Genomic DNA, 26,228 nt, shown 5'->3' with positions numbered 1-26,228 from the left:
CTAAATCTACCCTTTGTATCTGTTGCCAGATAAGAATTAAGAAACACTTTTGTGAGGCCAATCTGAACATTTATCCCCAGTTCCTCTGAGTGCTGCCATGTTCCTGCCTCACTGACAACCACTAGAGTGTGTTTTGTTACACTGGATGGATCAGGGACCAATGCATCTGGACAATTCTAGAAAAACCCTGCCTGGGCCACTTTTGCTGAGGATCCTAAGAGTACTTGACAAGATAAAGCATACATCCTAACATGCCTCTGACTAAATGTTAAGGCATCTGTCTTAAAAAAGCATCATAAACTATAACTGGCCAGATAGTCACAGCCTGGATTGTAGAGGTTGCTGAGACAGTATCTGTGGCTTCAAAATCTCTTGCTTTAAATAGAAAAATGGATTCCCTTGTGGTTCAAATGAACATGCTGGTACAGCAGTAAAAATGGGTAAGAACAGATAATGGCAAGGCACTGAGACTCTTCCAAGGTCAGTGGCTGCAACAGTCAGTAGAAGATGAATTACTTCTTACCTGTGCTGAGACAGACAGCTCCTCACTCCTGTAAGTGATTTCTTTCAATACTTCTGACATCTTAAGAGCAGTCTGCATTGATGTTACATTAACAGCAGAGAGAGTTGTCAGCATCAGCCCTCGGAGCTTGGGATGAAAAGGGATAATTAAGCAGAGGAATAATATGTTAATTAGAACCATACAAGGAGTGCTGAATATTGAGAGCCAGGCTGGCTGTAAGTCACAGTGGTAGAGTGAGACTCCACAGCAAGAACCATTTGAACTGAACTGCTGCTTTGAACTACCTACTGACAAGATGTCACTTGCCTTAGTAACTATCTATTCACAAATTTCCTGTTACCACCCAGCAGAGAGAATCTGTACACTCAACATCCATCCACAGCAAGGAGAGTTACTTGGGAGAATTTGTCCTCATCTGTATGGATGGCTGCATAACTGGTGCTGCCAGGGAAAGCAGAGCCACGTGTGATTGATGTTACACAAATAATGAATCATAATTGGAGGAGAAATTGCATTTCTCTAGGTCTTTTCATCTGAGGCACTCGAAGCACTGTACAAATAGAAGATTGTAACTGAAACATAAGCTGAGAGCTGAAATGAACAAACTAAAATCACCTGCCAGCTAGTACTTTTTTGTTTGGGAAGATTGGATAGGATATTTCTCCCCCAGTGAGACCACTTTATTAATGTTTACATTGTTTGTGGAAGACCAGGTTGACTTTAAGTTTTAAAATGCCATCCAAATTAGTAGTAGTGCAATAACAATTGAGATTTAATTCTTTTACTGATGGATGATAAACCAAATTATTTATATGGGCAAATGGTGAAAAATAGCTGAAACCTGTGCCAAACAGTGAGAGAGATCCTAGAAACCTGAACCCTCCGTTGATTCCAGGTGGTGATACGTGAGGTTTCTATTACTTTAGATCTGCCACAGCATATGAAGAGTCCATTATATTGTGTTATACTGCAAGAAAACAAGTGTCTGACTGACCTCCTTTCGTGTGTTTGTCTGTAAAGATATGTTGAAGCTTTCCTCTTGGGTCTCCTGATTAAGGACAGATGTCACTGACTTGTACAGCTGGAAAAGACTCATGCTGTCGTTCCCCTCTTTTAGGATGGTGTTTGCTTTCTCAGATACAATGGCCTGAAGGGTCGTGTTACCATCTCTCATGTCTGTATGTCCAACCTGATGGAGAAATCAGATATGCTCTTAACATGCTGTTATAATCATCTTCAAACAGCTTCCACAATCATCTTATTGATAGCCTAGTTAGAGTGGAACAGAAAGCTTTGTGTTCCCAGTTTTTAATGTTTTATTTTTAGTGTCCTGATATGGATCTCCTTACTGGAGCAGAAGCAGGATTTTTCAGGGGCCTACACAGAGTAATGCCAGACTCACTAAACACAGTGTATGCTGCCTGATGTGCAGATAGATCTTTTAAGCCTTTATCCAAGAAAAAGGACAGTGGAAGATTCTTTTGACTACCTTGAGGCCACAGAGAATAGTCCCTGTTAGACAGGAAAGTGGTGATTATGACACATTCAGAAAGAAGTAATACATATGAAATGGAAAGACGCTCCAGAGTGCATCATGGCTCAGGCATCAACTTGAGAGATCTTGAAATGAAGTGATTCTACTGTGTACCTTCACTGAAGCATTAGTTTGAACTGTGTCACCAAAGCTGTTGCTGACAGTAATTGTCATATGTAAAATGAAATTATTTTCCTCTTCTCCAAGTGGAAGATAAACTGGGAAGAATTCAGGGTCTGGGCCACAGTGCAGGAGAGAATCTGAAACAGGAAAGAGGGTGTTACCTACCAGAGACCACAGAGAACACCTCCTGTTCCCTAAGCCTGCTCTGAGCAAGCCTGGCTGACTCAGTACTAGTCCCCCTGGGGAGCAGAAGCAGTCTGTGCCTTTGCTTTGGTTAGTACCAGTAATCCACAGGGTAGCAGTTAGCCAAACAGTTCAGCTCAGGACTTACTTGATTTCAGATAGAGGCAGTATGTGAGCCTGTTGTGACTGGATTGGCATGGATGTGCCAAGCAAGGAGTGCTGCAGGAGACTCTGAACACGGTGAGCACTGATCCCTGCTTGGGAGACACGGCACAGCTGGGGACCTCGGGTGGAGGCACGGTGCTGACAAGGTAAGTTTGCTCCCCATAGCCACGCTGAGTCACACCTGGGTGTGGAGGAAGCAGAATGTCAGCAATAATCGTGCCCCAGCAGCACTGATTTCAGACATTCATCTTGCCTGCTCTAGCAATGGTGCTGTTTGTTCAGGCACCAAAACCACCAGTCTAGGCCTAATCAGAAATGAAATCCTGCTACTGAGCAAGCCACAAGAAGAAAAGAGTGATTAAAAACATGGTCATGTTTGCATTTTAAAGTAAAGCTGCATTATTTGATCAAGCATTTAGCATAACTTATTTCCAGATGAGCCTTAACAAAGTTCTTAACAGCTTGGCATAAGAAAACTGGACTTGCTGTGCAGCAGTCCAGAACAAACTTAGCTCTTAATTATTGTAAAGAACTTGCATATAAAGTAACAGCTCTCAACTTGTGAACTAATTTAACTTCATTTGTCAGAAAAGCTATGAGTGTGTAATGTCAGTATTACATCACAGTGGCAGAGACTATCTCAAAAGAGTCTGGAACATCCTACTTGTCCATACCTGTTACTTTAATCTGAAAAGCTTCTCCCTGTGTCTGCAAGAAGGAGCTGTTCATTTTCAACACGGATGAGTTGCTTTGAAGCAAATGCAAAGAGTTCTGCTGGAAACCAGTCAGGCCACAGGCTAGAGGGAGGACTGCAGACTGGAAAATCAGACAGAAAAGAGAACATGGCAGTGGAGGCTCTTTGCTGTGAGTTTTTGTTGTGATTGATGAGCAGCAGAGTGACGTTTTGGTGGCCTTCGTTATTACCCCTCCCAAACCAGACACTCCTTGTTTCAGTCTTTACTGTTATTTAGAAATCATCCATTTCACCAAATTTTGCCCTGAGCCCACCTGACTTTCCCTCAGGTGGATGTCTATTTTTGCTTGTGCAGTATTTCTGATGAATCTGATGTTCTTACCTTGGTTTGGAATGTCTTATCTAAATACCAGTTATAATACAGGGCCTGGGAGTCCTCCTGTCCAGACACACTCAGAACAACTTCTTCACTAGCATTCACTGGCTGGCAGTTTGCCTCACACCTGTAAGGAAGTAAGGTTACAGTTACAGGCAGTAACTGTATGAGATGTCCTAGTCCTTGATGTTTAGTGGGTTATTCACTTTTGGTGAAAATCTGCAAAGGCCTACAGTATGAGACAGGTTAAATAATCTTAAAGTAAGAGATTTAGAAACTTTTGTCTCCATTTACAACATGACTGAGGCCCCAAAGCCCCAAACCATTTATGCTGCAAAACTGATTCAGGCTCTCAGATACAGCCTGCCTCTATTTAAGCTCCTGAAATGATTATGCTTACAGATCATTGAAATGCCACTGCTCTTTCATGAGGCACTAGGCTCTTCAAGGATATATATATTTTTAGGGCAGGAATGTGTATCTAAATATCTAGTAGAACTTTCAGCCATCTCTTAATGGAGTTTATTCCCATTGCTTCAATGAGGTTTGTACATGAAAATCTCCAGCATTGAAAGGATGTAGTGGGGTAAAACTCATAAATCATTTTGGGGAGAATATTAACCAGTTTATGAAAGGATTATATTCAGAAATGTGGACTGGAAAATGCTTCAGGACTCACTTTGCCTGTAATTCCTATGATGGTAAGGTATGAATAGATTTATAACAATTAGTGGTAACTGTGGCCTTACACTATGTTTACATTGCAGTAAGTAAGTACTAGGGTTTAAAACCAGACCTGATTTCCAGCTGCAGTTCTTTTTTTGCAGTCACATAGAGGCACTGTTCATCCTGCCTCTCTTCATTGCCATGGTTTCGGACTGTAACCCTGACGGTCACTGCTGACTTTGGAGGAGGAAGGCAGGACGGTGGGATTTGCACCTCCGGTTGGTTGGTTAGGATTATCTGTTGCTGCACACATTGGCTCCACTCAGGCCAGCAAGCTCCTGCACAAACATTTCCTTTGTAGTTAAAATAGTGATAACATCCCATGTCTTTGTATAAATGACTCTCCTGCCCTAGGTTTCAAAGAACTTTAGAGAGCAAACAAGTCTCCTCAACCCAAATTAAAGTGTGGGCAGAGTTCAGAGTACTGCCTGATTTGTTCCAATGTATGAGGTCAGGGATAAATATAGGGACAGAATACAGATATCCTGAATCTAAACTCAGTTTTCAGCCAAGAAAGTTTTGTCATCATGTTTGATGCTGATTATTGCTGGCTTATTGAGACACATGCACCTTGCAAATACCTAACCCTGTAAGTCACTTGGGACTAGTTCTTACTAGAAGAGTGAGGGCTTAGGATGGGAAGATCTTGAAAACTGGAAACCTAGGAGTAACCACCTTTGGGAAAAGACAAAACTGAGTACTGTGCCACTACTGGTTGTAGCCAGGTGAGTGTTGGTCTCTTCTCCCAGGCAACCACCAACAGAACAAGAAGACACAGTCTCAAGATGCACCAGGGGAGGCTTAGGCTGGATGTTAGGAAGAAGTTCTTCACAGAAGGACTGATTTGCCATTGGAATGGGCTGCCCAGGGAGGTGGTGGAGTTACCATCACTGGAGGTGTTTAAGAAGAGACTGGATGAGGAACTTGGTGCCATAGTTTAGTTGATTAGATGGTGTTGATTGATGGGTTGGACTTGATGATCTCAAAGTTCTTTTCCAACCTGGTTCAGTTCAGTTCAGTTCTATTCTATTCTATTCTATTCTATTCTATTCTATTCTATTCTATTCTATTCTATTCTATTCTATTCTATTCTATTCTATTCTATTCTATTCTGTTGCATCCCATCACTTGTTCAGTGTTAAAGCCAGGACAAGGCACAAAGATATTCTTCATGTACACTGAGTGGCAAACTTTAAAGCCATACTTTAGTCAGATTTATACCACTTGATCTGGGATGACAGTGAATTTGTACTCATCAAACAGAAGCTGGTGGATATATTCAGGAAATGCACATACCGCAGGACCAGAGAAAACTGGCACTGTTGTTGTTGCCTGGCCAGCCAAGCGTAACGGTTGTGAAAGGATCCACATGGCGGCGCGGTTTAATATGTATTTTGTATTTCCTTTTGTGATCCTAAGTGATAAGTAAATGCATCAGTTAGGACAGGAGCACGTTGGATACATTGCACCTATAGATACAAGACAAGGAAGGTAGCTGAATTTGTCTTTCTGTGAAACAAATCATGAGAAATTTAGTTTTGAGTTATATTTCTGTTCCTCTCATGGAATATATCCTTGCATGCAGTTTGTAAAGCATGATGCCTTCTTGGGAAGCAGCACATCTCCTGTAACAGGCATCTCTCTGCTATAGTTAGAAACTACACCTTTAAGATGATAACAAAATATTAGATCTGGCAATTTGTGCAGCTGCTAGCAACTGGTGTATGGTTAGTTTCTCTGTTTGCCATAAACTGGAGAGTTCTTCCTTGCAGTGTAACTTAAACATTCCACTATGGAAGCAGGAAACACTTAGAAGCAATATAAAAATATATTAAACTCTGCCTGAAGGGTAGTCCCTGAAAGAGAGGTTTCCATTAGTCAAGTAGATAATTTAAAAGTTCATTTAAGCTCATTTCAACTCCCAAACATGAATCATTGTGAAAAGCTCATTTTCTCTAATCTTGCAATTGTTGCTTCCAGGCTTTTATGAACTGTAGATTGAGTGCCTGTAAACACACTTGTCTCAAAGGCTTTGGGTGTAGATATTATGTTAAACCATATGGGACAAAGAAAATCTAGCCCATAATCAGTCACATAGAGACACTGTTCATCCTGCCTCTCTTCATTGCCTTGCTTTTGGACTGTAACCCTGACAGTCACTGCTGACTTTGGAGGAGGAAGGCAGGAAGGTGGGATTTGCACCTCCGGTTGGTTGGTTAGGATTATCTGTTGCTGCACACATTTGCTCCACTCAGGCCAGCAAGCTCCTGCACAAACATTTCCTTTGCAATTAAAATAGTGATAACATCCATGATGCTGGTAGGATAAAATTCTAAGCATTTCCATTCTAAAGAAAGAGTCTTAAATAATACTTACATTTGTCTTTTGGGCATTTGTTTTGGAGCTGCCTTCTTCCTTAGCTGAATCTGTTTAATATGAAAAGGAGCAGAATATTTTAGTGTTACTTGTAAAACTTTCAGAAATCCTCAGTGCATATGACTTAAATACACAGAATTTGACTGCTGCCAGTGTGAAAGATACAGCTGTGAGAATCAGACTCCAGAGCTGTGACACAGTCTCAAGCTGCACCAGGGGAAGTTTAGGCTCGAGGTGAGGAGAAAGTTCTTCACGGAGAGAGTCATTCGTCATTGGAATGTGCTGCCCAGGGAGGTGGTGGAGTCACCATCCCTGGAGGTGTTCAAGAGGGGATTGGACATGGCACTTGGTGCCATGGTCTAGTCATGAGGTCTGTGGTGACAGGTTGGACTCGATGATCCTTGAGGTCTCTTCCAACCTTAGTGATACAGTGATACTGTGATACTGTGATACTGTGAAATGGGCTAGCCAGTCACACACTATGAAGAAGAGCATCCTGATTCTTCAACCTTTATGGTCTACAGCAATATCAGTTCACAGAAGGTGATGAAGTTTCATTGGTGTACAAATTGAGGGAAAGCACTGGAAAAGCTGCAATAGGATAAGTGCTAAAGCAACTTTTTTCCTGGTATTATCTGCTTTTGTAATTGTAATGATGAGCCATCTAGAAGCATTTACTGACAGCAATTTTTGAGACTGCTGTGATGCAAATGTTTCCTGGCTTCAGAGCTATGTCTCAAGCCATCAACCTCACTAATTAGGACAAACAGCAAATGTGCAACGTGTAGCATACACAGAGTGATGCTAATTTGTGACTGCTTCAAAGCCAGGCACTCTGCTTTCATCAGGAATAAGCCTTCACAGAAGTTTTCAGCACTGTTGCTGGGAGGAAAGTAATTACTAGATGCAAACCGTAAATACGCCATGAAATGCTCTGGCTGCAGAAAGCCAGATTGGTGGTAAAAGCAGGACTGTTAGATTAATGCAATTACCTTCTATCTGAGAACTGTTTGCCAACACAGTGATGAACCCAAGATCCAGACTCGTATTTGACAAGGCGTTCATGGCCACCACTCTCACTAGGAAAGTACCTGGAGAAGACAAATGGCCAGTTAAGAATAGCAGTGAAATCCTATTCATAAAGAAAGTCCTATTCTTTTCTGTTAAGACTTTTGTGGTTTCTCTGATGAGTTTCCACTGATGAAGGACTTTTTAAGGAACGTTCCTCTCCTTTATCTCAGCTTTTTAATAACTCATCTGCCCTTGTCCTAGCGCTTACAATGCTGTTCTTCATCAGCTGGTTATGATATTACCACACAGGAAACTAGATGTGTGCAAACACTGCAGTCCACATGAGTTTGGGCATCCTGAGAAAGCAGCTGTCTTGTTTGAAAATTCCTGCCTGAAGGGAAAGGATGTGCAAATGGGCATAGGGAGACCAAGTAAAACTTTGAATATTGAATCACTTTAAAACACAAAATGAAATCATAATTAGCTTCCAGTGTTCCAGCTTTGGCATGGGATTTGAACAGTTCATTAGAGGACAAAACTTCTTTATCTTTTCTCACCGAATTAACTCTTAAGGACAATCTCTCTAATCCCACATTTTAAAGGCTTTGGTTTCTTAATAACGGGAATAAACCATTACAACAAGGAAAATGTCATCATTTGTACTTGAATCAGATCACATCATGAAAAAAATGAAATCTGGATCTTACTAAGTGCAAAACCCAGGCAAAGCCTTGCTCTCAGTCCCCATATGGAGACACATTTGCCAGTTCAAGCTTTTTCCCTCACAAGTCAATAAGACTGTTTCATTCATACTGTTCTGCAAACCAGGTCTGAGCAATTGTCCCCTGTCACAGGATGCTGTGACTCTTTATGTGAGCACCTCTACTGGGCTGTGAGCGTTTTGGAGATAGAGAAGATGTCTGCATGCTGTACCTTCAGAGGGCACAGGAATGATGAACATTTGAGGTTCCCCATGAGGGCAATCTTCTTCGTGAGAGTGAGTTTCATTAGATCCAATCACCTCAAACTTCAGCTTATCTGGGGCACCGTGAGACACAGAGACATTAATCTCCAAATTCTCCCTCAGCTGCAGAGTGTGAGAAGGTAATGTAGCCTGAAGGCCAGACACCGGCTCGATTAAGTGAACAGCAATGCGCCCAGAGATCCCCGGTGCGGTTGTGTTGCTGGATGCTCGGATTTCCAGCTGATGTACCCCTGGGCCTAGCAGCTGCTGAGCAGTGCTGTCGAGTGTCAGATTGTGAGGCACAATTCCTTCCTTTTCACTGGATTCAGTGAGTGTCATGTTGTCTGCTAATAGAATGTAGGTCACTCCGTTGCCTGCAAAAAGAGAGTTCAAAATTTCTCACAGCTTGCATAACGGAACATCCGACTCTAGCTGCTTTCTGCAGCATTCAGGTGTTTCTAAAGCAGACCTAAGAACACTACAGCAATGCAGCCATCCTTAATGAAGTCTCTGAGGGTATTTTTATGCCCTTTAGATTCTCTGTGCTTTCTGCTGGGCAGTCAAGAGAATTCAAACCTACACTACTGTCTTTTAGTTTGTAAGCGCTGATGTGGATTTCAGGAAATTGAAGTGAGAATTAAATATACACCAGCAAATGTGACCAGCTCAGTGTGGAATCCTCTTACCCTCGATCACAGAAGCATTTCTGTGAGTTCCTAACTTCAAATATGGAAATCTTTGCTGGTTTCATGTGGATTCACATGACTGATGTTTTGCTCAGGCTCTGCCAGCTTTTTGTAGAGGGAAAATATACATGTATTTGAGGTGTGTAACAGCTCTGAGAAAGACACCCCCTCCCAATGGAGCTGACATTCTTCAGCTGCAATAATTAGAGGGAAAGCATTCACTGAAAAGAAATATTGGTTAGAATACTGAAAACCCTGTTTCTGTCCCACGAGCAACAAATTCTTTAGCCTGCCATTTACATCATGCAGGGTAAATGTCCTCACCTCCATTGAGTTCAACTTGAATCCACAGCAGCTCCCCATACAGTGTACGGCAGAGAGAGCTGTTGCCAGATTGATGCTGGCTGTAGCACCCAGTAATGCTTAGCTGATCCATCTTAGGGTGAACTCTGACCCTCTTCTGTGCCATCACGTGCCACTCACTGCTGGTGCATTCCACAAAGACTGTGAACTCTCCAGGAGATGAATATCTGTGTGTGATGTTGCTGACCAGTCTAAGAATAACAAGAGAACAGCTGCTTGTTGTGGAAGACTGTCCAGGGAAGTCCTTAGCCTGACAGTGGTCACAGTTCCTGGATCTCTGTCCTGACTCAGCTCTCCTGCAATCACTGTAATGCCTCATTTATTTACATAGAATTTCAAGAATTGAAGATTGTTCCTTTGTTCTAGCTCCAGTGTCATGAAGGTTGTATATCAGGGGTAGTTATTCTTGAAGCATATCTACAAGGAGGGATATATTTTGCTATAGAGTAGGTTAATTGCAGTTCAATAACATGTGGCAGTAAGTCTGGTTTGTGATTTGTGCCTCTGAGCACAGACATGTGACTACGCACACTGGAACATGTAATGGTGGCCTTAATTCTCTATTTCATTCCTGGTGTACCATCTCTTAGGTATAGCAGTGGAAGCTGAGGCTGCTCAGCATTTTGTCAGAGCACTCCCTTGCTCTTGTGGTTTTACTATGTGCAGATGTGTCTATACTTGCCCATGCTAGCAAAAATGTCTCTTCACTCCTTGGTCTGGTGCAGCTCCAGTCATGATGGCAATAGAGGTTTGGGGTACTTGCTGTTACTACTAACAAGCACTGGAAGGTGGTGAAAAGAATCTAAGAACATCCTTTGTGAATGACATATACCATGGAAGGCAAATAAGCAATATCCCTGACACCATTCTCTCTGAACTCTTAGTATTTTTACCAATGGTCCCACCTAGCAAATGCAAACAAAGATCAGGACATAGCAGCCTTGATACTGCATATTTTTCATTAGCTGTTTTACTGATGAAAAAGCTTCATTCTAACTGGAATTCAAAAATATGCCAATGACAAGATCAGACCAGAAAAGGCAATTCCTGTGAGAGTGGATATCAAACTGGACAGAGAAAACAGATGAGTGTGACCGTGAGTGATGCAGTAGGTGAAGTGAAAGGGCTTCCCACCAAGCCAGCAAGCCTCTGCTTACAGCTAGCAAATGAATTTTACTTAAAGGCTCACTATCAAGGATTATCTTTTCTAAGTTCTCTACAGCTACAGTCCTCTGTAGCTCTGAAAAACTTTTTACTCTTTCTAGTATGTTACTACTATTTGGTTTTCACTCTTCCACTCTTGCTTCTCTAGTTGACTGAAGTTGGATTCTATTAGTAGACAAAGAGGTTTCTGGAACCATTCTCTCTTATTCCTAGCACTAGAACAAACTCTGATTCTCAAATTCAGCAGCAAAGTGTTTGATCATTTCAAAGCAGTATTTTTAAGCAACCACAACAAAAGAAAAACTCTAGAATTCCATTGGATTCTTTTAAATGTTACCCAAAAAATCCTCTTTACACTTAACAAAATAATGCTGGCCTGTTTGTTCAGCAACTGCTGGCATGGTTTCAGTAACATTGTGGTTTAGGATCTGGAATAAATTCTCTTAGTAAGAAATAGGAATCACTTGTCATAATAAGCAGAAGAAAGATTGTGGTTGGCAGCCTGACATAAAATGTTGTATTAATTTCCAAACAAGTTTCTGCAGAATCCAAGTGTCTTGTATGCACAGCCTATTATTAATCTGCTCGATTTTTAACAGCTCATTTAAGAGGCTTGGAGCAGTCAATAAAGTGCAAGCAGTGAAATTTACTGGCTGGCTGATGATAGATGAAGGCTGTATCTTACGTTAGGGGGTAGTAAGGATCGATAGTGTGGCCATCCCCGGTGCTAATGATGCAGGAAAGGTTGCCAGAGTATGGAGAGAGCAGCCAGCTCAAGCTGACCGTGATGTTTTCAAAGACAAAGGACTCATCTGGTACAGCCAGCTGCAGACCTGCGGAGCACAATGACAGAATTCAGCATCATTCTTGCCCTGCATTTCTTACATAATTCAGTTAATTTTTGTGTATTGGGAGCAGGCCTTCTCCAAATCAGAGTTGATAGTGCTGCTAATTTGAGTGCATTAGTGGTGTGACAGGGAGCTGGTTCTTTTCCATACCAACCGGTCAAGATTCTTGTTGGAATATAATTTCATTAATGTCTGAGTTCTCTGACTTTGTGTCCTAACAACCCCTCTCAGTTAGGACAGGGAAGCTACATTTTTGTGCTTATTTTTAGTGGTCAACACTCTTCCAAGTTCTTCCTTGATTTAAAGATAAATATCAATAGCCACAGTGTTACAGCAAAGAGCAATCAGGCTTTTGGTGCTGGTGGCCCTCTCTCACTTACCTTCCTTGCACTGGTATTGAATAGACAAATAGCTTCCAGAAGCTGGACAAGGATCTCCAAAGAAAGTGCCATCTGCTGTCACCTGGCAGGCCTGAAGACCATGACACTGGCCTGGAAAGGACAATTTTAAATGAACTAGTGCATTTTGTCTTTAGCTTTCATAACAGCTCAGATGAGAGAATGCAGAAGCAAAACCAGGCAGGGAGAGCAATACCATGCCACTGGTTTCTAGACAAACCCCCACATGACTGACTTTAGCAAGTTGCTTATTGCTTAGTATTTCTTACCACCATTCCACTTTATTGGAATAAAGCTGAGTTGGAGAGGGTAAAGAAAAAACAAGTAATGTGTTTTGGTTGTTTTGGGCTGAAGCCCAAAGAGCCACCCTAGGTTCAGGCCACAGTCACTGTTTATCCTGGCAAGTAGCAGTGCCTGCAATTTCAGCAGGCAGTGTACTTGACACATGGCAGGCAGCAGCAGATCCCTCATGCCCTCGCATTGCCATGCTGCCAGACTTTTCAATCCTTCTGGTCTGGAGTTTGTATGGATATGTTCTGTTCCATCTCTGTCAGACCTAGGCTGTCTTCCCGAGTTTGTCAGCGAATCTCTGTACCCATGTATTTTCTTCACGCAGTGAGAGGAACTAGGTATGCATTCACTCCCACTCTCGTCCTCCTCTGAATTTTTGCTCCTCCAAAAGTCCCTCCTTTCCATCCTGTGGAAACTTCCTCCATATTAGAAGTTCTCTTTGATTACCTTCATTTTAGGAATAAGCCCCTTTCCCACTTGCTAGCTACTGAAATGCAGGATAAACTATTTAGGGACCAGGAACTTTGGTACATGTTTTTGGCAAGCAATGCTGGAAGATACTACCTGCTACTTCATCTTTGACACTGATCCAGCTGCAGTCTCCATCTGGATCATGCTGGAGAGGAGGCTCTGACACACAGTAGTGAGGAGTCTTCCGCCCATAGAAGCTCTCTTCTATTTGAATGACTTCTCCTGACCCACACTGTGCAGTGGCATTGTAATTATCACAGGCAATGCTCTGACCAGATTCTAGTAGGAGAAAAAAAAATCACATGTGACTTTTTGAATTTCTGAAAAATCCTGCTACAATTCTCCTGCATATCCTCTTTCCCCTCCCCTTTCCCCTCCCCATCTTTTCTTCCTTTTTCTCCCCTTTAAGCTAAAACATCTGAAAAAGAGAGAAGAATAAAATGTTTTTCCTTTTTTCATAGTATCATAGTAGCAGTCAGGGTTGGAAGGGACCACAAGGATCATCTAGTGCCAACCCCCCTGCCATGGGCAGGGACACCCCACACTAGAGCAGGCTGGCCAGAGCCTCATCCAGCCTGGTCTTAAACACCTCCAGGGACAGGGCCTCAACCACCTCCCTGGACAACCCATTCCAGGGCTTCACTACCCTTATGGTGAAGAGCCTCCTCCTCACATCCAGCCTGAATCTCTCTACCTCCAGCTTCATTCCATTCCCCCTAGTCCTATCACTACCTGAGAGCCTGAGAAGTCCCTCCCCAGCCTTCCTGTAGGCCTCCTCCAGATACTGGAAAGCCACCCTGTTTACTGCCTAAAACATAAATTTAAGTACTTTTTAATGCACCAAAGCATTTCAATTAACAAACAAACAGACAAACCCCCCACAAACAAACAAACAAATGAACCCCCCCATATTTTTGTGGAAAACCCTTAGCACTTGTTTGACCTGCAGTACTGGAAAGTTTAAAATTACTCCTTAGTTACGAAGGAGCCTTGTGGCAGTGTGTGATTTGCATGATACTCAGGTAATTGCTCTGGAGAATAGCTTGCATATTAAATATGGGACCTGATCCCATTTCTGCTACAGAGAGACCTTTGTTCCTGTGTGATATTCGACTGACTTCATTCAGCAGGACTGCTCAGATGAGTAAGGTCATATCTCTAAATACATACACCTCATTCTTTGATTAATCTGGGACAGTTAATTATCTTTCAGAATTCTTAGTAGCCTGTAGTAATCAGGGTACATAATACCCTGAAGAGGAGGATGCGAAAGACTGCTCTCACATGGGAGTGTTGCAAAAGAGTGCTTTTGTTTCAGCTCTCTCAGGTTTGAATACGTTGTCCTGCGGTTGCTGTTTCGATCATTCCCTTTAAGTACCTTGATCACCGGTGCCAAAGCCTGCACACTGGAGTAATTGTGTGCTATTGTTATTTAAAGGTTAAATCTAAGCCTGGCTGTAACTATAGCAACATGATCAGTTTACAGATTAGCGCTCTCTAAATAAGCTTGCAAAATAATTTAGCGGTAAAGTCTAATACGGGCTATCATCTCGCGCAGTTTTAGTTCTCTGCTTGGTATAGAGAGTTCCCATAGTACTAGCTGTCTCAGCAACTTCTGAGACATGGAAAAATGTACAGAACCTGGTTTGTCTGCCTATATGTACACACCCTGGTTCAGTATTTTTCTACAACAAATTCCTAGCCAGCAGAACACCAAATGGAAGAATAAGAGTAATAGCAAACAACGATAAGGAAAGTTTTTGCTTGCACTGAGAAACACAAATGATGCTAAAATAGGTGGCCACAGAAAGGATAAAGGCAGAACACTGTCTGGTTGCCTGTTTGTGCACATATACCTAGCTCAGATCATTGAGATGGCAAACTTTCAGGACTCAGAGAAATTAAAACCCAGCTGCGGTACCATTTGGAGCTACTGATACATTTCATTTGAAGCCTCAGTTAATGTGAACCAAACCTGAAGGTGAAGGTCTTGAGCATCTCTATGTCCGTTTTACAGAGGCACACCTACCTGAAAGGTGGTTGTAGCTGGGAAGGGGTTGGTCTCTTCTCCCAGGCAACCAGCACCAGAACAAGGGGACACAGTCTCAAGCTGCGCCAAGGAAGGTTTAGACTCAAGGTGAGGAGAAAGTTCTTCACCAAGTGAGTCATTCGTCATTGGGATGTGCTGCCCAGGGAGGTGGTGGAGTCCCCATCCCTGGAGGCGTTCAAGAGGAGATTGGACGTGGCACTTGGTGCCATGGTCTAGTCATGAGGTCTGTGTTGATAGGTTATAGATTGGACTCAATGATCCCCGAGGTCTCTTCCAACTTTAGTTATACTGTGATACTGTGAAACAGAAGCTCTGTGGAGTTGTGGGAACTTGCAAACATTCAACACCCAGAGAAACTGGTGAGCATACTGCTGCTGTTTCTCTGGGGTATTGTATGTAATTCCTTGCACGCAAAGCTGGTGAAAGAGGAGTCTACTTTGCTATTGCAAGTTGTGTGTGTATTAATGGACATGGGCTGTAGAAACTGAAAACAAGGCTGTAATTTGCTCAATCTGTCCTTGGTTTCCTGGGTAGTGGATAATGGATGCAGGGTAGGACATTGTTGCTCACTAATGCAAGCACTCTTTGAATATAACGGGCTTCTAGTCAGATCCTGCTATAACAGATGATAATTTCCTTACAAACAGACAGTTGTCTACCATCGTTGTAATGGAAAAAGGATTTTAGTCTGTTTTTGCAAGGAAAATAAGCTGAAGGGATTGTGCTGTCTGTCAATTAACTCTCCTTCAATCATCTTTAATATTAGTTGACTTCAACCAAATTTGATGTATAGCTACAAACCTGAAAATACCATAGCATGTCATGAAAATCAATAGCTAGGTAGAAGAGAAGGGGCTACATCAGTGCCTCTGTTAGGAGTGGAGATTGTAACCTGTTTGTCTGTTGCATCATGTGGGATTCAACCAGGCAGCACATACAGCTGGAGCTCTGGAGCAGCTGCAGAATTGCAGGGGAGACAGCTGAGGGAGTGAAAAGTATTTGCAGGGGTGGAACACGCTGGGGATATGGAAGTGAACTGGGAGTGCTGAGGAGGAGGGCAGGGAGGGGATGTGGAACAGAAAATCAGGACAGGAAACAAAACTTTATTGGTTTTGCTGATTGTGGAACGACTTGCTAATTAAGTCAGAAGTAGTACAGTACTGGACCAGAGCAGCAGTGGTTCTAGGGCTTGTGGAAACCTGTAATTGCATCCTGGATTCAAAGAGTGTTCATGTTAGTGAGCCTACAGCCAGACTGTCCTTCCAGCGCTTATGACCGTAGTTCTAGTTACAGTTTAAAATGCTTGGCTTATGTGCAAAGTGCACACACAAATTCCCCTCCTATCTGTGTGTTCAATGGGACAGAATGCCAGCATTCCTTTCCAGGACTGTTTGTTCCAAGTCACAATTTATGGAGCACAATGTCTGTAGATCTATCTGAGCACTCAAATGCCACCAGGTAGTAAAGGTTTCTGTCTGCTTCCTTATCCTGGGGAAACCCTTAAACTTCACCTGATGGAAGGGCCTCGCTTACTCCAGGTTACCCCAGGATGCTAGGAGTGTTTTCTGGAAGACTGGCTGTATTTTTGCTTCAGTTACAAATGAAAATTAGTTTGGCACATATTTATGTTTAGGTCTTCTTATAGGGCAGTCATACAGGTCCCACCTAGCTCAGGTACTGTGGTGCTGCGGGAGTCTGTTCTTGCAGCCATGCTCTTATGTACTGCTCAACTTAGCTTTAAACTAGCAAGCTTATGGCCACTGTGAAAAGGAACTGCTACATATTTAGATTCACCCTCAGATTCACTTCTGTTTTACTAGCCCTCTATTGGAAACCTCCATCTTAATGGCTGTGGCCAAGCATCTACATCTCAAAGACATATCAGGATTCTTCCTTTCTTTGAATCAGATCTTACACTGGAAAAAGGATTCCTGCTGAGGTTATTTGGCTTTTTGCTTGTTCACTTTTAATAAGCTTGGTGAAGTTATTGCACAAACACTTTGGAAGCAATAAGGCAATTTATGCAGAGCTGTGAAAATGGTATGCTTGCTTTTCAGTTCCTGCTGCTGTGTATCTTACCAAACTCGCAAATGAAGTCAAATTCCTGGCTGCAGTTCTCAGTCACACCCCACTGATACTTGGCATTCTTCAGGATGTACCCACATGTGGCAGAGACAGGAGATGGCTGATCCTTGTACCAGTTACTGTAGCTTATATTTGAAGTGTCCAGCCAAATCATTGACCCTGTGAACAAAGTAATTGTGTCCCAAGTGTTATTTTCTACAGTAATGCAATTACAGAGTCAGAGCCTGCAAGCAGGACTGTAGCCCTGCTCCCACTGAAGCAGAGGTGGGTTAGTCTGTATAGGATCTTCAATTACATTTTACATTTAACCTGATATAATAATTAAAAGAGACACTGCCACTTCTCCCTGTGCTCCCAGTCTCGAGATTTCACCCTTTCCCTATCAGATCTTGCAGCACTTCCTAGTGTGATGAATTGTCTCAGTTTGCTCTTCCACTGGAGACCTAACCCAGCACGTTTGTTTCACTGGTCAGCAAGCTGATCTAATTCACCATATGCTCACACAGCCTCAAGATTCAATGGAAGGAGTGAAAGCATGCAACTGGGAAGGAAGCAGGCAATTAAAACATCGTAATATCAATCTGAAGGTACAACAAATAAAGACAGTGGCTTTGCAGCAGATGCCTACAGAGGGACTAATTGCATTTGTTACCATGTCAAGTAAGCCTCATGGGCTGGTACAGTTTGAAAGAAGAAGTTTCAAAAGCACCTACCTTGAGTTGTTTCATTCAGCAAGGAGTTTGAGATCAATCCTATCCACCATTCCTGATCCTCAGCAATATGTTTTTGCAAGAACTCTTGAGTTTCCTCATTTTCAATAAAGACAAGGTGCCCTCCTCCTCTCTCACACCAGCTCTGGGCACTTGTGAAGGTATGCTGGAGTCTAACAAACTCATAGCATGACTGGTTGAAAGCTACCTGGTACTTTGAGCAAGGGATTCCTTCATCAATGGTTGCTTCCTTTACAGCCAAACATGCAGCAAGAGAAATTAGAACTGTGATCCCAAGCCACATTCTCAGCTCAGTGCCCTGTGTGGCACTGGTCTTGCTTATCACATCACCACTCTTTTTGCTACCCTCTTCAAAAGCTTAAGATGTCATCTGTGTCATGTCATCAGCATTTTTCCTTCCTCTGTGCTGCTTGCAGCAAGAGCAGCAATAGGGTATGGAACAGATTGCTCCCCATATATAATGGTGATTGTGTCTGAAGATACGTACAGCAAGTGTTGCTGCTAAGTCACTGCAGTGGCCATTGTGAGGGTTATTGTATAAAAGTGTCATTCCATGTGAGGTCAGACTGAGGAGAAGACATTAGAGTATTGATTTTCTCATGGGCAGAGAAGATAAAGTTGATATATGCTGCTGCTGGCCACATGGGAAAGTGAGATAAAGCTCCTACACCAAAGGCATCATTGTGTGAACCTTGAAGCTGGAGGCCTTTACGACAACAACAGAGAGACACAATAGTACAAATGAAAGGAGAATGGGGAAAATGAGAACCACAAGGAGTTATGGGATGGGGAAGCACATAGTGCTCCTCTAGATACATTTATTGATTTAATAATTATTGAGGTGCCTCTTTTGGATGCTAATGCAATGTTTGTGCTTATTGTATCACATCCATCCTGCCCACCTGTTTACCCATTCATGTCAATCTCAGCTGTCCCAAGTAAGCTGCATTTTGCAGTGGGGTGTGTGTTTAGAACTCCACACCCTTAAAAGCTAAGCTGCTTAACTGTATAGAACTACATCTTTTATACATTCTAGGAGGCAAAAAGGAATGCCAGAAGTTAAAATAGTGATTTAGACAAGATGAAAGCACTGCCTTAATCATCAGAACTACTTGGGAGCCTGTGTGCACATTCCAGAGGCTGCTGATGGACTTTGGGAAGCCAGCCCAGCACCATCTCTAATAGCTTCTGAACTTCCCTACAAGAGATACCCATCAGGTTTACAAGGGCACTGGATTAGCAGAACTGCAGTGCAAAGAAAGCTGTGTAACTATGGTGATCTTCCTGTCCTTGGCACTAACTCCATTCAATTTGATGCAATTATTATTAATTTATACCACTGTAACCTGACACGGAAAGAACATGCACTTATATTTAGATATGGGTTGGTGAGCCAGCTACTGCATCACAGAGATGCAGGAAGCAGTGAGGTTTAGTTGAGTTCCTGCACTGCAGAAATGCCACCTGCATTGCACTGTTGAGCTGAAGGCAATGCCCATCCAGCACGGCATGCCAGTCCAGCTCTCACCCTAAAACTTTCTTGCAAAGTATGTGTACAGCTTCCAGTAAGCATTTATGAGTGACCTTCAATCCCAAGACCTTTTTGGATCTCCAGTTCAAAGTCACCTTGCTTAGCTGGATAAAGCAGGACTATGATCAGGGTTCTCAAGATAAAGTTCATGGCAAAGTGTTTAATGGTTGGGACAGTTGTAGGGGAGGAGAAGAAATGGTAAGAAAGTGCACAGTGATAGAGGAACAGACACTATGCTGGATGTCTCCTTTCTCACCACACCTGAAAATCAGGATTTATCTCAGCTATGGAACCCTTGGTGCAGATCCCACATTAATTTCTGAGCAATTAACAGGAAGGTATTTGTAGCACCTGAGATGTGAATATTCAGTCTGAGTTTCCCAGCTCTGGAGAAGGCCTGGCTATATTCTAATTATCTGATGGATCTGACCCAGTAAGTGCCCAGAAACCCATCACCTTCCTGGAAGGGGCCATGTAACTATGATTAGTTTTGTTTCTGTTGGCTATGTCAGCAAATTAGAAGCCCCATTTGGGCTGCATACAACATTTCATGGGCTTCAGTTTAGGAACACCCAACTGTTTTGTCTTCAAGCTATTGTGAAAGTCAGTGCAGAGGGCAGCTGACATTCAGTCAATTGGCCACTCTACATGTTCATGACATTTCCTTCAGAGTCCTTGCTTCTTCCTGGGCTTTGCTGACTTGCCAGGCTTTGCAGAAGCTGGCAGGCAGCCCTCCCAGTTTGTCCTTTTCGATATGAGAAACAGACTGCTTCTGAAAATAGAGGTGTGATGGAGGAGACTGCACTGAATTGTATCTGATACAGGCTATGCATTTCCAATAGGTGCCATTGACTCACACTGGTGATGAATGGATTCTGTAGCATTGTCCAGGTCTCTCCTTGCAACTGGAAATTTGACTGCATGAACATACTGCTAAAACTGCCAGAGCTGGAGGTGCCACAGGCTATCCTTTGTGAACCTGCTCCAAAGCCATTGAAGTTAATGGAAGTCTTGTCTCTGGCCTTGAAGGATTTTGAAACAGGCCCTGAAAAAGAACAAATAATACTTGGAACTGTCTACAATTCAAACTGGGCCCTCCAAGTGGGTCTACTGTTGGCAATTCCTACAGCAGTGTGAATTTTTTTCCTGATTTACGGTTGCTATAAGTAACTCTTCAGCTGCCTGCAGCAGATGGGGAATAGAAGAAAGACAATTTCCCTCTTCTGCAGTTTGTTGCCTTCTTTCATTTTAGTGCCAGCAAAGCAGTCTGCCAGCTTATTCTGTTTACCACAAGGAAGAGAAAAGCTTTTACCGAATAGAAAATGCTGCTTTAAAGCATCAAAATTAGCCACTGGGGTCCGCAGGGAGAGAGAAAATTCCTGAAAGCCCTTTTCACTCATAACTGAAAGGCAGCTTCATTTCAGATAAACAGTGCTCCTTCTCTTTACCATTTTGCAGGAAACAAGTGCCTTTTGCATTCTTCCTCAACAGAAAGATTTTTTCTTCTTCAGAATGGTTTTCTCATGCCATAAGTCCACATGGAAGCTTCTCAGGATCGTGGTGGCTTTGGCTTTATTCTGCTGCTTCTCTTTGTATGGCTTGCTGAATGTAAATTATTTAAGAAGCTACTTAAACAGATTAGGATAGGATAGGATAGGATAGGATAGGATAGGATAGGATAGGATAGGATAGGATAGGATAGGATAGGATAGGATAGGATAGGATAGGATAGGATAGGATAAACCAGGTTGGAAGAGACCTTCAAGATCGTGTCTAACCTAGCATCCAACACCACCTAAACAACTAACCCGTGGCACCAAGCACCCTATCAAGTCTCCTCCTGAACACCTCCAGTGATGGTGACTCCACCACCTTCCTGGGCAGCCCATTCCAATGGGCAATCACTCTCTTCCTGTAGAACTTCCTCCTAACCTCCAGCCTACACCTCCTCTGGTGCAGCCTGAGACTGTGTCCTCTTGTTCTGGTGCTGGTTGCCTGGGAAAAGAGACCAACATCTGCCTGTCTACAACCTCCTTTAAGGTGGTTGTAGAAAGCAATAAGGTCACCCCTGAGTCTCCTCTTCTCCAGGCTAAGCAACCTCAGCTCCCTCAGCCTCTCCTCACAGGGCTTGTGTTCCAAGCCCCTCACCAACTTTGTTGCCCTTCTCTGGACATGCTCCAGCAAGTCAACCTCCTTCCTAAACTGAGGGGCCCAGGACTGGACACAGTACTCGAGGTGTGGCCTAACCAGTGCAGTGTACAGGGGCAGTTGTATATGCTAGTGTGCAAGGGGCAAAATGGTGCCACTTCTGCATAGCCTCATCTCACATGTTCCAAAAGGCAGTCATGGAAGAGCTTAATCAAAGCTCTCTCATTATCTCAACTATGCCAATTAGACAGTAAGTTCTCCCCTTGTGGTTTCCCATGGGAATGTAACTGACCCCTAACAGGTATTGTAAAGCCACTCCAGTAACTTCAGGGAAGGGCCAAGCACAATATCATCCATAGAGATTTTGGATCCACCAAAACCATTCACTTGCTGGTTTTTGTTTGACTTTCTCATACTTCTGCACAACTGGAGCAGATCACAAAGGAAGAGCCTGTATCTAAGCATTGTTTTTAAGGAGCGATGAACCCTTTGCAGGACTTGTTAATCCTTGCTCACTTATAGCTGCCTGCCTGAAAGGCTGATGTAGCAACCACCCTAACAGCATGATTATGTACCAGTGACTTCAACTCAAACATATTCAGTAGCTAAAATAAGGCTTGCAAAGCCATTGTTTTGCAAGCTTTGACTAGAAATTAGTGGCAAAGCTTTCTCAATATTTTCACACCCTCACTCCAAGCTGCAATAAAGCTATGAATAACTCCTTTGTTAGTGAACTCTCTTGTGTCTGGTGGAATAAGACCTTCACTTTCCTCAGAAATGTTTTAGGGGGCCCTGCAGATCTCTTGCAGAGTCCTAACTTGCCCTTAGGAGTTAGACCAGATGGTGCTCATCAAGAGAAGGTTCCTTCAGCAAAGCATTGTGCTATATAAAAGATCACAAATGACAATGATGAATGACTTATTCCTGGTTTTCAAATAGATCCTCCAAGGTTTGGGTGTTGGAAGTAGAAGCAGTGGAAGTGAAAGAAATCTGAAGCAAATTTTCTTTATGATGCTGCAGAATTTCATAGGTATTAAAAAAATAATAATGGTGAGATTGAGAAAAACTGAGATTCTGTAAGGTAGCCTTCTACGTTATGTTCCCCACTCCTAAGAAGTGTACCTTGTAAAGCCAGCTCAGATTTGGTACACAGAGTTAAGGTAGAGAAGGGCTGCCAATGGGAAGGAATAAATCACACCCCTCTTCATTTTGGCTTTTGCTCATTTGCCTTGAGGAAGAGCAAGTAAATTTTCCTTCTATAGGAGGATATTATCATCTTTGCATTCCTGAATATTACTGAATGTATAGATTTTATCAGGAATAGAAATAAATCTCTCTTCTATGAATTGAACAGTCATACAAACAGCAAATGCATTTAGATTGCTTTTACTTTCAGGTCTCATTAACTTCAGATAAGATTGAGAATGGTTCATTTTAGTGTGTCACAAACACTTCTTGGAAAGATCTGTTTCACTATTACCCAATGGGTACTGAATCCTGATCAGACTGTCCAGAAAGGGGTGGAAAAGAGCCCATAGGCACACCTACATCTTCCATCTCTCCAGCTGGCTTTTAAAAAGCCCATCTGCCAGTTAGTTTAAGAAGGTGAATCACAATCACACTTCCTTCCTTGCTGCTCTTGTGGGCTGCTTGTCCTCACAGCAAGATCCAGTTATTTGCTCACTGAAAAGGGTTTTGTTTTGCTGTTGCTCTACTGTCTAATTTTCCATGTGGCAACACAGTGAACTTACCAGTAAGCCCTGCCAAGTTGCAATTTTGATGTTATCTTGTTTAGAAAAATAGGGAAAACAATTCTTATCTTTACAGGGTGCAATAATTAAATTAGACATTTGTGCCTGGCATGATGAGGTCAGGATAAAGATAAGTAGGACTACTTTCAAGAGTTGCTGGGTTGGACATCAGTTCTATTTGTAGGATATATATGGTTACCTTCTGGAGCAAATGTTGCCTGGTTAAGTGTCTAAGGATCTTCTCCTAGGAACTGTCCCTTTGGAAGCATCCAGTATTGTCCTTGGGCTTGTAGCTTGACTTTCCTCACCTGCCATACAGTTCATGCCTCAATACCCCCCTTCTTCCCAGCTAGTTCCTGTGTTTTATTGTCTTGCACAGCAGAACTTCAGCTGTTGGGAAGAAGAGGTTAAGTGTGCCCCATGAGAACATGAACTGAGTTAGTGTTATTGATGGCTAAGGTTAGCCTTGAATTGACATGTAGAGAGTAACAGAACTATCGGAATTATCTGCTGACACCTCAAGTGTTCTTGTAATCATGACTGACTAAGTGGCACAATTTAGATGTGCCATTACCTTACTATCTTAATAAGAGAACTGTTCTAAGGATTAAAGGTTCCCTCTTTGGGTAAAACATTAACTGGCAGATAACAATTGACTCAAGTCTTGCTAGAAAAAACTTGCTTGAATCTAAGTGTACAGCCATTACAACTCACTGTGTTTCTGCAAGTCACTCCACATTGCCATAAGCATGAGACTGGCCAGATTTCTAAGGCACTCCAGCTTCCACCTCTGGTTTAATTTCATTACCTGTTTTCCTTCTACTTGTTATGAGCTATTTCTGAGCTTACAGGACACCAAAACAGAACAACAAACCCCCCCTGTGTTACAAGATTTTTTTTATTCATAATGCATCCCATCAGTAGTTAACCAACTTGCAGAGGAGATCAGCTTCACAATCCCCATAAAGAGAAGACTGAAGGTCCAGCCACCTCTCTGTTCAGGAGCACTGCTTTTGTGTTAATCACTCTACACTCATAAACCATCTCACTAAAACCCAAGAACAGTTTTTCTTTGTGTCCTCCCAAACATGTGCAGTAGGCTAAAAGGTAGGACAAGGTGTAGCAACATGAACTTCTGTCACTGTAAATGTCTGCAGCACCATTTGCACACCTTCAGTCACAGAGGTAAACGCCAACCTTCGTGTTGACATTCTGCCTGCTTGAAAACACACTACTGAACTGTGTAACACATTGAATATTGAAACATGCAAATTGTCTTGGGCTGCTGAAAGGTTAAAAAAGCCTTAGGGTGAGGAATTATGATACTATTGTGGCCTTCCAGTATCTGAAGGGGGCCTACAGGAGTGCTGGGGAGGGACTTCTCAGGATCTCAGGTAGTGATAGGACTAGGGGGAATGGAATGAAGCTGGAGGTGGGGAGATTCAGGCTGGATGTGAGGAGGAGGTTCTTCACCATGAGAGTGGTGAAGCCCTGGAATGGGTTGTCCAGGGAGGTGGTTGAGGCCCTGTCCCTGGAGGTGTTTAAGCCCAGGCTGGACGAGGCTCTGGCCAGCCTGATCTAGTGTGGGGTGTCCCTGTCCATGGCAGGGGGGTTGGAACTAGATGATCCTTGTGGTCCCTTCCAACCCTGACTGATACTATGATACTATGATACTATGATTTTAGGTGGGAACTGTGGCCATTCAGTTATTTGAATAGCTAGTGCTTAAATGTTCAGGCACTTAAATGCTTGGGCACTAGGATCACTGGGTAGGCTCAGTCTGGTTGGATACTAGCACAGATGGGCTAGCAGTTCTGTGCCTCAGTGCTTGGAGACTTTTCATACTGACTTACATTATTTTTATTTAAACTAAGATAAAAACCAGTATTTCTGGTGATGCACATTAAAATATGGCTCTATGAAAGAAAAGTCCTTTTGTTTATCATGAAAGAAAATAAGGAAATGCCACCAAGAAGATTAAAACCTCACAAAAAAATAGTTACTTAGATCCAAATAATACTGACCAAGGGTATGGTCAAAACTCTTTTGATCCAAATAAAACCTGGTCAGAATACGGTATGGAAATGATTGTTTATTCAGTTTGAAGACTCTGTATTAGTAGTTTATAGTTTGCAGTTACATTTGGACAGTGCAAGAGAGGTATTCCTAGATAGTGTCATGGTTTTTAAAGGAGAATATGTCAATAAGCCAGTGTTTGTTAACAAAGGTAAGAGGTGATATGTCTGTGGTACAGTGAGACAGCAGTCAGTGTGACTTCAGCAAGAATGGCTCTTAAATTAGTATCAGTTTTCCTACTGGAATCTTTATTTGGCAATAGCAGATAACAGTTGATAGTTGAAAGTTTGCAGCACAGCTTAAAGTCATATACATGTAATTGGATTTTCTAAATGGGCTTTAATTAGCACTCAGATTTTATTAGAGAAAGGTTGAGATTAAATTAAATAGAGATAAGGAATAATAATGGTCCCAGTCTGATTTAAATGGCAGTGATTTGCTTCTTGTGTAAGTGAACCAAAAGTACAAAGGTTGATACACGGCAGCAACCTTATTGTTACACTGGAAATTTACTTATCCAGCTCCTCTGCCTTGGACAATTTTGTTCTGATTGGCCACAGGAATGACATCTTAAATGTCATCCCCAGACTTGCATGGCCAGAGGGTACAACCAGTGCTGGGCAGGGTAATGCTGTGCTCCAAAGATGTCTTCATAGCCTTTTGTTAAGTTTGGGAGAGAAGTTCAAGGCACTCTGAGGCTGGAGGAAAGGGGAAGCTACAAAGAAGCCAGAAAGGGAAAGCTACAAAGAAGGCAGAAGGAAACAGCTTGTAGTCTTTACCACAATTGCTTAAAGCAGGAAAAAAAAACACAGTGAAAAATACCTGCCTGTGGTGGGGAGCTGGTAACTGCAAAAAATGTCATCATAAGGGGTGAAGAGAGAGGAAATTGTGAGAAGAAATGCTGGATTTGGTTGTGGGAGGATCTGTGTCTGAAGGAGTCTGCAAGTGGACAGTTGGTAA

At 42.6% G+C, this 26,228-nt stretch overlaps 1 protein-coding gene across 1 annotated transcript in view; it reads right to left on the bottom strand.

The window, feature by feature from the left end:
* PKD1L3 (polycystin 1 like 3, transient receptor potential channel interacting) overlaps positions 1 to 18,312 on the bottom strand; it is a 42,551-nt gene extending 24,239 nt beyond the window's left edge. The window contains 17 exon segments of the mRNA XM_068150914.1: positions 524 to 649; positions 1,518 to 1,712; positions 2,172 to 2,317; positions 2,512 to 2,709; positions 3,203 to 3,344; positions 3,605 to 3,725; positions 4,395 to 4,602; positions 5,621 to 5,738; positions 6,701 to 6,750; positions 7,693 to 7,791; positions 8,645 to 9,049; positions 9,686 to 9,915; positions 11,574 to 11,721; positions 12,117 to 12,227; positions 12,990 to 13,175; positions 17,026 to 17,190; positions 17,745 to 18,312. Of these exon segments, the coding sequence (XP_068007015.1) occupies positions 524 to 649; positions 1,518 to 1,712; positions 2,172 to 2,317; positions 2,512 to 2,709; positions 3,203 to 3,344; positions 3,605 to 3,725; positions 4,395 to 4,602; positions 5,621 to 5,738; positions 6,701 to 6,750; positions 7,693 to 7,791; positions 8,645 to 9,049; positions 9,686 to 9,915; positions 11,574 to 11,721; positions 12,117 to 12,227; positions 12,990 to 13,175; positions 17,026 to 17,190; positions 17,745 to 18,312 (3,216 nt within the window).
* Between the last annotated feature and the right edge of the window lie 7,916 nt (positions 18,313 to 26,228).

This window comes from Melanerpes formicivorus, unplaced genomic scaffold (genome assembly GCF_026170545.1).
Source record: "Melanerpes formicivorus ecotype bairdi unplaced genomic scaffold, bMelFor1.0.p_v2 SCAF_20, whole genome shotgun sequence".
NCBI lineage: Eukaryota > Metazoa > Chordata > Aves > Piciformes > Picidae > Melanerpes > Melanerpes formicivorus.
The sequence above is the reverse complement of the archived record's forward strand: the minus strand, read 5'-3'. Positions and strand labels throughout refer to the sequence as shown.